Source organism: Amborella trichopoda, chromosome 11 (genome assembly GCF_054954075.1).
Source record: "Amborella trichopoda isolate Santa Cruz 75 chromosome 11, AtrichopodaSantaCruz75HAP2 v2.0, whole genome shotgun sequence".
NCBI lineage: Eukaryota > Viridiplantae > Streptophyta > Magnoliopsida > Amborellales > Amborellaceae > Amborella > Amborella trichopoda.
The window spans coordinates 37,685,919-37,699,687 of record NC_142346.1 but is presented as its reverse complement, the minus strand read 5'-3'; the positions used below and the strand labels follow the sequence as shown (position 1 = coordinate 37,699,687).

Genomic DNA, 13,769 nt, shown 5'->3' with positions numbered 1-13,769 from the left:
TAGACATGGAGTGAACATCTGAGTTCCTAAGGGTTGCAATCCCAGATTTCATAAATCGAGAACCTTATACTTTCGGGATTGGATCCACTTTCCTCATGAGCGAGCTCCATAGATTATAGGATCGGGGTCACAGCCTTGTTAGGATCTAGTTTCAAGAATGTCGGGATGGTGATCTTAAAATTCTGAGAGCGGGGATCTAATTTGTTCGGGAACCACATCTAAAATGTTACGGAACGCGTTCCGTGAGACAAGGGGAGCGAGATTTGTTAAGTAGAGGGAACGAACTCTATTGTGAATGAGTCGAGATTCGTGAATTAGCGGAAGCGAGCTCCGTTGTAAATGAAAGCGAAATCCATGAAGTAGAGGAAGCGATCTCCATTGTGAATGGGAGCGAGATCCTTGAAGTAGAGGGATCTGTTGTGAATAGGATCGAGAATCCTAAAAATTGGAGCGAGATCCCAAAAAGATGGGAACGGGTTCTGGGCGAGATCCATGCTTCGAAAAGCTGGAGCAAGATTCCAAATCTGGCGGTGGTGCTCGCGGTAACTATGGTTTGCCCCACTGGTCATCTGGAGAGAGAGAGAGAGAGAGAGAGAGAGAGGGGGAGAGAGATGGCTTGCTAGTTTTGGGGATAACACATAGATGTCGGTATTTCAAACACTAGACAACTGTTTTTCTTTGCACGATATAAAACCCACCTGTCCAGTGTTTGTATTACCGAACAAGGGGGTAACTTGGGAAAAAAAACACCACGAAAGGGGGTGCCACCCGTAATTTGAGACAAACGTGATCCCATTTTGTATTTGACCCCCCTAATATGGTCCGTACGTAAATTTTTCAAAATTTTTTGAAGGGAGATATTTAACAAAAAAAAAAAAAAAAATGCTTCTATTTGGGCTGGCCGAGGCCCAGCCCAATAGATCATTTCGAGCCCTGCCGGCCTCCTCACTTGTAAATTTTTGGCCAGGCCAAATAGTTTTTTGGGCTTTTCCAGGCCCCGAACCGACCCGGTGGAAGCCCTATCCATCACTAAGGAACTATTGAAGGATCCGATACCCTAGTATCTCTAACAAATGCTGAACGTTGTCAAGTTCCAGTTTTTGGCAGGTCCAGAGTACCCTAACAATGGTGCACCTTAACAATCTGCCACACGATTCACAACTCCCCCTTTCCCCCGCCAGTGGACTGAGGATTAGAACGGAAAAGAAAACCCATATCATTAATGAATGCTAGTGCTTTAGTAGTGGTCAAGCTCCCTGTTTTAGCTTGTTAAAAAATTCTACTAGTATAATTTTAGAAAAGGGAATAGATCCTAGGCTCGAGTGTCAGAGTGGGGGAGCGATAATGTGATGTCTCGGTTTCATTCATATTATCCCATGAACAGGTTCCAAAAAAAAAAAAAAAAATACACGATTTTTAAAAAATCAGCCGACTAACTTGGGATCAGTCACTGGCCGATCCCGTTTTGGCCCGATTCTAATGGTCATGTATGCATGAATTTTTTTTAGTGCACTAATCGGCACTAATCGGCCAATTGGTGCACTAATAAGCGATTTGTTCTAAAAATCAACTAATAGGTGCACTGTCATAGTGCAGAGTCTACAAAGTTGTCATTTTAACATTTTTTATATATTTCTCCTTTTTTTTCTTTTCCCCATTCTTCTATTTCTTTACTTAAAGCTTTATATATTATTATAATTTTTTTATTTGCTAACTATAGGGTTTGCCGCCTTGGGCGAGTTGACTCAGACGCACCATAGTTGGTCGGCGCGAGAGGGTGCCAAGCCTGTAATTCCCTCAACTCGGGGGGATAAAAAATTTAATCATTGTTCATCTGATTTGATCTTCAATCTTATACCCTACATCACCAACCCCCCGAGGGGCACATAGACACAAATATGAGAGAGATGGAAATTTATCAAAATTGTCATAATGAGACGAACATTTTTATATTTGCCCTTTATTTTTAATTGAATTCCAAAATACCCAAAAAAACAAACATGGTCTTGAGTTGAAATATTATAATATGTTATATTATTTTACCATATTATATTATATATTGTATTTATTTTTATTTTATTGATGTAATTTATCTTATATAGTGTATATTGATTACATATTAAATATTTATTATATATTGATCACTGAAAAAGTATTGCTTCAGGTGCCTAATCATTTTCTCCGAAACCCAGTTATGCTTATAATATATTTTTTTTTTTTTGTTTTCTTTATGTGCCAATATAAAAAAAACAATACATGTAAATTTTAAACATTTTTTACAATTTTTTGGTATATTTTTGGGATTTTTACCAAAGTTGTATTTTTTTTTTTTTAGAAAAAATCGGGGCACTAATCGACCATCTAGTCGGAATTGGTCAGACTAATCAGATCGGATCAGACCAGGACCCACTAATCAAATCTGGCCACGAACAACTAGTCGGCCCGATCCGTTGTTTCGAGCACCGATATAAAAGAATAACCACCAGAGTTTACATAAGAGAGTGGAAATGAAAAAAGTGATCAAATGAAAAGAGAAGCTTTCAAAAGTTTTACATGAGTGACGTTTCAAGAAATCAAAAAGTTAAAATGCTAGATAAAGCCCAATATAAAGTGAAAACGAAGAGAGAGAGGGCATGACCTTATACAAGAACAACGTTTAACTTGAATGAGGGAAAATCATGGAACAAATGGAAAACGCAGTAAGATATAGATCCGTATAGAGAAATAACTGTCCTTAAAAAAACAAAAAATTGGAAGAGAGATCCAAGGTGGTCATATTAATAGCTGTAATCATTTTATTGATTAAATTCAAACTTAAAATTTTTTTTTTCTCAAACTTTGTGACACATTCAACCTATAAAATTCTATAAAATTTCACATTGTATGTTCGTAAATAATTGTGACCAAAGGTAAATGGTCTCATTGTATACAATCCCTAAAAAAATTGCATTAAACTTTTCAGTTTGGAATTTAAAGAAAGAAAGTGAAAATGGGCAGTCTTCCTCTTCGCATTTCATTGAAGAAACCTTATTTAGAGTACGATATTGAGATAGAGAGAAATAACAATTCCATTAAATTAAGCTTTTATTTTGAACTTTGCAGATTAAAACAGAAGATATTGAAAGGAAGAGAAATAATTCCATCAAAATTACGTAAAGCTTTTCTTTTGAACAAAACCATTGTTCATCAAAACTTAAGTTATAGAGAGATATAGAGACATGAGAAACGTTTTTATATTTCTCCTACAGCATAAAAGATATATATTTTCCCTACCATTCAACCATCAAATTTTGTTCAAGAGAGTCACTCACCGGTTGATCTTAGATCTGACATCTCAAAGTATTTTACTTTTTGTTTTTTTTATACAAATTGTATGAATATGAAATTTGGTATGTGCAATATTCTCCTTGAGGCGCACCTATAACATATATTAAAAATAAATTTTCGATAAAATACAATGACCAAAATACCTTTTGAAACTTTCACAGGTATTTTGGTCATTTTATTTTATTGAAAATATTTTTTTTTTATATTTTGCGCTAGTGTGAGTTTAATAGAAGATTGGACCTCCAAAATTTGATATAAAAATAGTATATAAAAAATAATTAAAAATAAAATAATATAAAGATGTGACATTATGATTGGTGTAATCTTAACCCTCGATTCAAAATGGACGGTCGGATAAGTACATAAATTTTATGCTTTTGAAGAAGCATAAAAAGCTTGCCGTAGAGACAAAACCAAGAATCCATCGAAACTTACCGTTTCGAGTTTGGACTTTAATAAAAGAAAAAGAAGAAGAACTTATGTTTGTAAATCCAAGCATAGGGTTGGCAATAGGGGCGACCAAGCCAGCCCAATAAGCGGAGCCCTAAAAAAAAAAAGTAGGGCTTGGACGTCCTGGCCTGGGACCGATGCCAGCTCATTCGGCCATGATCAGGCCTGCTCTTTTTATTTTATTTTTATTTATTTATTTATTTAAATCTTCATGTTTTTAAGCCCAACCTAGCCCCCACCCTTTATTCCCGAACTTCATTAAATAAAAAAAAAAAAAAAAAAAAAAAAAAAAAAATTCTTGGGGATGTAACGATGAGATATGAAACACGCTGCCGTCTTCTCTATTCGTCGGAATTTCGTCCGCCTACTGAGTTTCCAAACACCTGACATGATTCCTTTCTCAAAATTAAAAACCAACCCCCTCTCTCTCCTGCATGCAGAAAAAGATATGCATCTAAACAAAACCTCCTCTTTTCCCTCTCTCTCTCTCTCTCTCTAAAACTAAACCCCCTCTTTCCTCTCTCTCTCTATTTCTAAAATCTTCCCTCCCACCTAAACCCCACTCCCGTCTTCCTCTCACCCATGGCTAAATCCTCGTTCTCTCTCTTGATTATACTCTCGCTCTTCTTTCTCTTTCTAAACCCTGTCAAAGCAGATTCAGTCCATGAATTGCTGCAGAGCAAGGGTTTGCCTGCTGGTCTTTTGCCCAAAGACGTGAAATCGTACTCTCTTGAAGACGATGGCCGCCTCGAAGTTCATCTTGATCAACCCTGTTACGCCAAATTCGACGGCATGGTTTATTATGATCGAGTAGTTCGGGGGAACCTCAGCTATGGCGAGCTTATTGGAGTTGCAGGTTTCTCTCAAGAAGAGCTCTTTCTGTGGCTTCCTGTTAAGGGTATCAAGGTTACAGACCCCGATTCTGGTGTTATTCTCTTTGATATTGGGGTGGTTCATAAGCAGCTCTCGTTCTCTCTCTTCGAGGACCCTCCGGATTGTAGGCCAGAGGTCAAGCAATCGTTGAGGCTCATATCAAGTTCCGTTTTCTCTCTCTAGTTTTTCCCCTGTTTTAGGGGTATTTTAGGGTGCAATCATGGTCCTATCTTGTTCTTCGATGGAGAGTTTGTGGTTTTAGGGTTTATGTGATGGGGTTTCATATTCTTGTTTAAAACCATAAACTGGGTTCCTAAATTCAGAATCGGATGACTCACCTCGTTTCTTTATTTTTTCCCTTGAGTTTAGATGATCAAATTTGCTCTGTTTTTCTTAATGAAATAACATATAAAACCAAATATATATATATTTGAAATATTTCCTTTGATATATATTCCTTTTGTTTTATGGAATCTATTAATGAAGTTGTTCTTGATTTCCCAGTTTCTTATTTGGGTTTCTTGCTTTTGTTCCTTTAAACCTTCATGGGTTTTTTTTGCTCTATTACCTATACCATAACTGCTCTGATTTTGATGCAAATTTATCTTCTCTGCAGATGATTTGTTGGGTAAGATTGACAAAAATCAGGAGGAGTACTTCTAGTATCAAGGCGGGGTGATTTGGGTCGTTAACACTTCAAAACTAGGAGCACAATAATCAAGACTTTTATGCTAATCTTAGTTACCTCCTAATCACTAGAGTTTCTAGGTGAATCTTACTGGTGTATGAAATAGGGATTAGGGCTTCACTGTAAATGGGATGGCATTAATGAGGTTTCTTTTATGTTTAAGTCTCTTGAGCATGAAAAAGAGGTGTTGCTTTTAAGTTTAACAAACTACTCTCTGCACCGCTTCTGAATTGGGTGGGTATTGAAGAAAACTGTGGGTGAGTACAGTACATAGTCTCCCGGAAGATCATGTGAGCGAGTTTGTTTTGCAACCCACAAAAAGGCCGTCTCCTTTTCAGGTTTCTCTATCTAGGTTCTCTCTCTAAACCATCTCTAGGTTTCTCTCTTTCTCTCTGTAAGCCTGCCTATTGTTATTTAATTTTTTTTGGCGTTTTGGCAGCTTCTTAATGGCTCTCTCTGCATCTTGTGTCTTCTTGAGTTGGGCTGGTCATGCGTCGATTCAGTTCAGAGTTTGATGCTCCAGTTGAGCAAAAAATTCTTGGACTTCTTATTTTTTCGAGATGACGAATATCTCCTTGTGAACTTTTCCAATAGACAAAATTGACCCTAGTTCATCTATCATTTAGGGGGTGCGGCTTGTATACGGCTGCAATATTAGTTTGAAATGCTATATGTGCGTGAGAGTTACAAAGATTTATACTTATGACATCGAAGTTCAGGTCACATGAGTCCGACAAGGTTACAAATTATGATGAAAAATGGAATACTTGATAAAATGAATGGGGACTTAAAAGATAAATGTGAATCATGCCTAAGGGAAAAATGGGTAAGAAATCACATAAAAAAAGGTCGATGGGGGTATAAGCTTTTAGAATTAGTTCATAATGATATAAGCGGACGAATGATTGTGACAACAATAGGTCACATGAGATACTTCATTACTTTATCGATAACCACTCGTATCTTTTTAGGACGAAAAGTTAGACCTTGAGTAAATTTTAAGACTACATAGTGGAGGTTGAAAGCCAAGTGGGGAGTACCATTAAGAACCTTAAGGTAGGATAGGGATATAGAGTAATCTTAAAGCTTTTATGACGTTACTTACCAAACCACCATGTCCTACTCGCTTCGACAAATGGAAAGGCCCAAAAACGAATAAGCAGTTGTTGGGTGTGTTGTTAGTCACATGCATGACTAGATGGATACTAACAAATACTCGATGGGAGAATAAGATGATCATGACTAAAAAGGATATGTTTCACCTTTAAACAACTATGAGTAGTGATCTTGACGTCTTCTCTCTCCTCTTTGTCTAGCATAGTCGATGAATCTCAACGTCGACTGTGTCCTCTCTCTTTTCTTCTTCCAACACAGCCGGTGATGCTTAGCACCGACTGCGTCTTCTCTTTCTTCTTCTTCTAACACAGCCAGTGATGCTTATCGTCGACTGTGTCTTTCTTTCTCTTCTCTTTCTAATACAGCTGGCGATGCCAAGCGACGATTGTGTCGTTCTTTCTCTTCTTCTTCTAACACAGCCGGCGATGCCAAGCGCCGACTGTATCTTTCTCTCTCTTCTTTTCTTAAATACAGTCGGCGATGCCTAGAGTCGACTGTTTTTTTCTCCCTCCTCTCTCCTTCCTTATCTCTTCTCTCACATTCTTCTCCTTTTTCTCTTTCTTTCTCTTCTCTTCTTATTCTCTTACTTCTTATTCTCTTTTTATGATTTCCATTCTTTCTGTTATTCTTTCGTTGATTAAGAGGGGTCGAGATTAGCCTTTCATGATAGTTCTGTTGTCTAACCGTAATGTTGTTGTGCCAAAATTTCTGTGCCCGCTTTATTGCTACGACAAACTAACCATCGTGTCTAGCTAGTCAGTATCGGTATTGACGTCTGGTAGTAATTCTGTTGAGTTGATTTGAGTTATCGAGCCCGTTTTGCTACTACGTCAGGCCAATTATCCACCAGCTCAGTCATTGTGCTGATCTCCCCACTTGGTTAAATTCTTCTCTCCCCCATCTTCCTACTCTTATTCTTCTCTTCTTCTTATGAATGTGCACGCTTGTGTACGTTCACCAAAGAGGCAATGTGAGGTCTGTTTATCCACTTGTCTTATAACATTTGCCATATATTTGCGATTGCAGAAAGCAGGAGACTACAAGCCAAGGGAGGCGATTTCGAACCAATTTTACGACTGGGGGGCATTCTTCGTGATCTAAGAGAGTGCCCACGCGAGCCAGCCTGAGTAAGTCCCGAACCCACCTTAAATTCCTCTCTCATCGGTTTGTAATACCTGTCTTTGTTCTCGAACAAGGTTCCCGAGGGAACGATCTCAAAAGGTCCCAAGTCTTCGTTGAAGCCCGAGACGCATGCCACCAGATCATCCACATTTAGAAGGCAAGATCGAGGCACCTAACCGCACACATTTTTGATAGACATAGTTGAGTAGAAATAAGTGTTCTTGTGGGTTTTTTACCTCAGTAAGAATTAAAAGTGGAAGAGAGAGTTGAGATATTCAGGACACGAGGAGAGAGATAATCGTCTCATACGATTTACTTGAGACCTGATCTCTTAGGAAGACCAGACCAGAAGGATAATATCCCCACGTACGTCCACAAGTATCTGGGTCGATATGCCCTCTATGTTATCTTTTCCCTTTTGATATGTTTGTATATTTTCTTCCTTAGAAACGAATGTATAGGTTTCAAGACTAGAATCTAAGGTGTTTGGCTTAATTTTCTTTTATTTAGCGGATGCAAATTGTAACAAAGGATTAAACCTTTGGAATTGTTTAGTGCCTAGTATAATATAAAGCTTTTGTTTCTGATATAGAATGCACGAGTGAATTTGGCCTCGAATGTGATGTCCTCTGGTTTTCTATTTGGATTCTAATGTTTGTTTAAACATTTCATTTTAAGCATTCACATTTCGGAGCATCCAAATCTCTGACAACTCTACTAGGGAACAATTCACTTTTCATCTCTGGTTGAGTCTAGGAAGTCGAATCTCTCTCTAGGATATGTCTTGAGTCATGATCTTTACCACATTTACTCTCTTGCCTTCTTTACTCACCCTGACGAGCAAACCCCTGCGTTAATCATAGGTCGTCAGAGGTATAAATGGTTGCGGTAGTGACATCTTTCGAAGTAGGAACCATGGAGGTCCCACTACACTTCTCCCCAACAAGGGGACAATCTGATTTCAATGAAGCCACTGCTAGGCCATGTGTTATGAAGACAACGATGGCAAGAAATGAGTCCAAGCCATGAACTTCAAAGGCTAGGACAATGCAGAAATTCCAGGCTCAAGTGGACTTAGTCCCAGGTAGTAGGTCGTTCAAGGTAATCTTGACTTACCCCAGCAAGGGTTGATGAGCGAAAATCAATAACAGTGCCTTGGCACGTGTTATCTCAAGGCAAACACGACCACAACGTCCCATGAGGCCCACCATCCTTGCCTGTAAGAAAGATATCCATGCTGCTCCTGCAAGGTTCAAGCCAGGATCCTCGAGTTTTAATCCCTCCATTTCATCACCTTCAGATTCCTGGTTCTTGCCTTTAATCATACGGGTTCTGTGCTCAGCTATTCGAGATGCTCACCGGATGGCTGTTAGGGATCCTCACGATGCTAACCATCCAGGCCGCCATATGCTGCTCACATGCCGAAAGTTAGGCATCTTCGCAACACTAACATGCCCAACCCTAATAATGCTTATCGGTTGGCGATAAGGAATCCTCGTGATGCTAATCCATCCAGGCCACTATATGCTGCCCACATGACGATAGTTAGGCATCTTCACAACGATAACTTGCCCGACCCCAATAACGCTACTAGTTAGCAATTAGGAATCCTCACGATGTAACCCATCCAGGCCTCCGTACGTAGCTCACATGCCGGCAGTTAGGCATCTTCGAAAGGCTAACTTGCCCGGCCCCAATAATGGTCACCGGTTGGCTGTGAGGAATCCTCGCGATGCTAATCCATCAAAACCGTTGTATGCTGCTCACATGCAGAAAGTTAGGAATCCTCGGGGCTCCAGTTTCTTGCCTTTGATCATATGAGTTCCGCGCTCACTTGTCAATACAGCCCAAATGTCGGAGGTTAGATGTTCCTATGGAGATAACTCACCCAATTCACGCGACACCTATCGGCTGGCAGTTAGGAATCCTCATGATGCTAACCTTCTTAGTTCGCCGTATGCAACCCAGATGCTGGCGGTTAAACGTTCTTATGGAGCTAACTCACCCAACTCACACGACACCCATCGGTTGGCGATTAGGAATCCTCACGATGCTAACTTGCCTAGATCGCCGTATGCAGCCCAGATGCCCGCGGTTACACGTTCTTATGGAGCTAACTCGCTCAGTGGCTAGGAGTTCTCGTAAATATGAGCCACCTAGATCATCTTGTACTGTTCTTTCACAGATCACCGTAGTAGAATGGGATTTGAGGCAAGTCGATTACCAGCCTTGCTCGTGGTCCCAAGGCAGAGTCCAAAAATTCACACTAGCTCATAAGGCACATTTTAAGATTGTTCTCAGGCATACGCATGGGGTTATTACCCAATACGTCTTGGACAAAGCAAGGGACGCCATTCAAATAGATCAATGTCGTACACGACCACTGCAAGGTCAGAGACCGGAATCGATCTAGAAGGAGATCACGCACGACCTAGGAGAGGATTTTCTCGAAATTTGGTCGTGTAACAAGATCCGAGTAACCACCCAAAAGCTCGATGGAAATGACGAAACCCCAAGGGGCCAAATTGCCATGGGTCTTGGTGATGTCTAATCCCTCTCGTCTGAGCTCCCACCTGCTAAGCCTCTTGCAAAGAAGGCAAGCGGGGAGAGGAAAGAATTATCCACTACAACATGCGTAGTGTCTCCAAGGTGCAGAAGGATCCCCTTGTACCTCTGTTGTGTTTCCTTTTCAAATTCCCCGAACAAGTCTCGGATAAGGAGTCCACTGGACCTTTTGAACAAGACCATATCATAAGTGTGCTGCTGATGGGAGTGGGGAACGACCCATCCGAAATTGAGGAAATGGAGCACCTAAGGGCAATATTGGCCTAGAAAGAAGCAGAGTTCCGAGTGTAGACAGCCGAGCTCGAGGTGCTAAGGGCCACTAGAGAGGCTCCCAATCATAGTGGCCCTTCAGGACAACAGTCCTCGAATCCGGCAATGGAGAACTAATCAGACCCCGCACCTACACCGCTTCAATCTCTAGCTAATACTGCCTTAATGAAGGAGGCAATGCGAAATTTGGTGATGGAGAAACAACAGTCACTCCATATTTTAGGGGTACAAACCCTAGACACGTATTGAAAACCATACCCAGCATATGTTGATGAAGTATCGTATCCTCCAGGGTACCAGCGCCCCAAATTCTTGAAGTTTGATGAGCAAGGTCCCCTCATCAACACTTGGCCCACTTCGTGTCTGGGTGAGCAGACTCAGCCAATAATGGGAACCTCCTGATGCGACAATTTATATAGTCACTATCGGGACCAGCTTTCACTTGGTACTCACAACTAGCTCCGAAGACCATATTTACATGGAAGAAAATGCAAGAGGCATTCTTAGCAAGGTTTTACAACAGAGAAAGGATGGTCCATTTAGCTGAACTCCTCAATCTGAAGCAAATGGATCATGAATCTATGCAAGTATATATGACTCGGTGGCAAAATATCATCATAGGACAGGCAACCCCGCTCCCTGAGGCCTAAGAGGTGCTCATGTTTATTAAAACATGAGATCTGACATTGCAGTACACCTACATGCTTCCAAATCCCAAAATTTCAATGACTTGATAACTAATGTAATTAACTTAGAAAGTCTTATGGAGCATTTTAGCCTAGGCCTGAAGTTAGTAACCATTAGGAGGGACTCAGATAGAGCTAAAACTAAAGCTGCTCAGTCCAAAACTTCCATGACTACTTCAGTGGTTACCCAAGCGAGGAGAGGAAAGAATTATCCACCACCAAGAAGTTATGACTCTCCACAACCGTTGGGATGTGGACGAGGAACAGGAGAAAGAGGTGGATATCGTAGACGTATCAACTGAGAGTACTCTTTCGAAAAATACCAGGTTCTCTAGATTTTTGAAGAGCTTTTAGCATCTAGGACCATTACGCTTGCCGCGGACAAGGTCAGTCAAATAGATCAAACCGACCATACCATCGGATGAGAGGACATGTGGTAAAAGATTTATATCCCTTAAAGGATATCATCGAAGGCCTCATTAAGGACAGAAAGCTCAAATGTGCTGTGCAAGAGGCACTAGAGGCAGAGACTGTGCCGGCCAACATGGTTTATTTCGTAACAAGCGAAGCTAGACCCCAATCGGTAGCTGAGAACCTCCTGTATCAGGGGCCTTATGAAACTTCTTCCCCCTCTGAGAAGGTGGAAGACATCGAAAAGAAGGCCTCCCTTAAAAGGAGCCCCCTTACAACCAATACCCGTGTTCCCGCACCCACGGGCTGGAAGATTGTTGGACGATGATGGATTTGATATAATAATACATAAACAAGGGGACTATATTCACAAGTAAGCACATCCATGAAAGCTCCTCCCACGCCTCGAAATGTTACGAGCCAGGTTAGGAAGACAAAGAAAGGATGAAACATAGGCCCCCATTTGGCAGTACGACCTCGTCCTACTTTGAAAGACTTTATGCCCAGACCCTTGATGATGAACGGTCTCCATGAGCCAAAATCAACAGGTGAAGCCCCTCCATGAACGACTGCTAATGTGACTTGGTTAGTAGAGGCTGAGTCCAAGCCCCAAACCATGCAGTGGGAGTTAAGATCTGGCAAGAAGACTGCAAAGATCAGACCATCTAAAGTCACTCCCCTTTAGAAGGTGATGCTTATGGAGGAGGCGCAGGCTGAAGCATCCAATGTTGCTGGACATTCAAAACAGCCGACAGATGGAAAGACTGGCGACTACAATGTGGTCTCTCATTTAAGAAGAATCTTGGCCGCCATAAGCGTATATGATGCCCTTTTTCTTTTAAAAGAACTTCGGGATGCTTTGATACAAGCCCTATCATCCCCTGAAGAATTTCAAGCTGAAGTGGACCAAGTCGAACTTGACCCAGCAGTTCTGCCTGGAGCTATGTTAGCCACCAGTTCTGACACACATCTACAACTAGGGATGAGGCCCCATAATCACACTTTGATGGTGGAGGGGACCATACATGGCGTATACATCAATCAGATAATGATTGATGGTGGATCAGCTGTGAATCTACTTCCCCTTGAAGTCTGTGGGGATGGATGTCTAGAACTTGCAAGAAGGGCATATGGTGATACCAAGTTTCAACCAGGCTATCCAACATGTTGTCAGAAGCATTACACTGAAGCTCTGAATTGGTGAGCTGAAGGCTAATGTGACATTTCAAGTCATTGAAACCGAGGCTTCCTATAATGTATTGCTAGGGCACCCATGGTTACATGCCAATGACATCATCCTCACGAGTCTGCATCAATGCTTCAAATATTTCTATGAAGGGAAGCAACATACAGTTTATGTCGATCAAAAGCCCTTTATCAAGGTAGAATCCCACTATGCAGATGTCAAATTCTATAATCTATTGAGAATTCTGACCCCCTCCCCATTTAGGAATTAGAAAGCGAGAGTGATTCTGATGAAGATTATAGGATTGGGCAACCCTTGATTCGAACGCCTATATATTGAAGAAGGAGCCAAACCGCTCATTGCTATCATTCCAACAAGTGTCAATCTAGATACGTTGTACCAGATCAAAAACGATGTACTCGATTCTCTTTTGAAAATGAAGTTCAAATAAGGACAACATGAGGAATATGACCCTCGCCCTTTGAATGATGGAGCTTCAAAGCCACAATGGTTCCTCTATAGCCCTCAGGCTCACAGAATCATGAGAAGTATGAATTATGACCCATTTACCAAACAAGGCCTAAATGGCTGAAAAGAGATGATATCGCCTTTTCAAGCAATAAAAAGTGCATCCCGAAAGAAGTTCAATATTCAGGGGCTCGGGTGTACCTTGACTTTTAGGGCTGGCTCAAAGAACATGCACAAAAGGAAATGGACAGTCCAATGTGCCATGGCATCTTTAAGTAGTCATGATGACTAGAATTCAAGGTTAGAAGAAGAGATGGAGCCCACCCCATGCGAACTGGAGGGCGTGGTTTAGGCTACAATCGACGAGTTGATAGAAGTCGAGTTGGGTGAAGAAGGAGATCATAGACCCACCTTACTGAGTTCATCTTTGAAGCCAGAAGAAAGGAAGCAATGTGTTGATTTCCTCCGTCTTGATCGTGACATCTTTGCGTGGAATTACCATGAGATGCCCGGGTTGGACCCTGCCGTGGCAACCCACAAGCTTGTTGTCGATCCTCACATCGAACAGGTGAAGCAACCTCAGAGGAAGTTTCATATTGATATAACA

The 13,769-nt window shown here is 41.1% G+C and overlaps 1 protein-coding gene and 1 long non-coding RNA gene across 2 annotated transcripts; both read left to right on the top strand.

Moving 5' to 3' along the window:
* The first annotated feature begins 4,117 nt into the window (after positions 1 to 4,117).
* LOC18436814 (uncharacterized) lies at positions 4,118 to 5,779 on the top strand. Its single transcript, XM_006847036.4, has 2 exons — positions 4,118 to 4,813; positions 5,267 to 5,779. The coding sequence occupies exons 1-2, from the start codon at positions 4,360 to 4,362 to the stop codon at positions 5,311 to 5,313; spliced, it is 501 nt and encodes a 166-aa protein (XP_006847099.2). The 5' UTR covers positions 4,118 to 4,359; the 3' UTR covers positions 5,314 to 5,779.
* A 1,701-nt stretch (positions 5,780 to 7,480) lies between these two features.
* LOC148779892 (uncharacterized) lies at positions 7,481 to 8,165 on the top strand. Its single transcript, XR_016045103.1, has 2 exons — positions 7,481 to 7,581; positions 7,651 to 8,165. It is a non-coding gene; the product is annotated as an uncharacterized LOC148779892 (long non-coding RNA).
* The last annotated feature ends 5,604 nt before the right edge of the window (positions 8,166 to 13,769 follow it).

Coding starts and splice junctions, on each gene's coding strand:
- LOC18436814 (XM_006847036.4), top strand. CDS start 4,360: ATGGCTAAATCCTCGTTCTCTCTCTTGATTATACTCTCGCTCTTCTTT. Junction 4,814..5,266: donor ATCGTTGAGGCTCATATCAA/GTTCCGTTTTCT, acceptor TCTTCTCTGCAG/ATGATTTGTTGGGTAAGATT.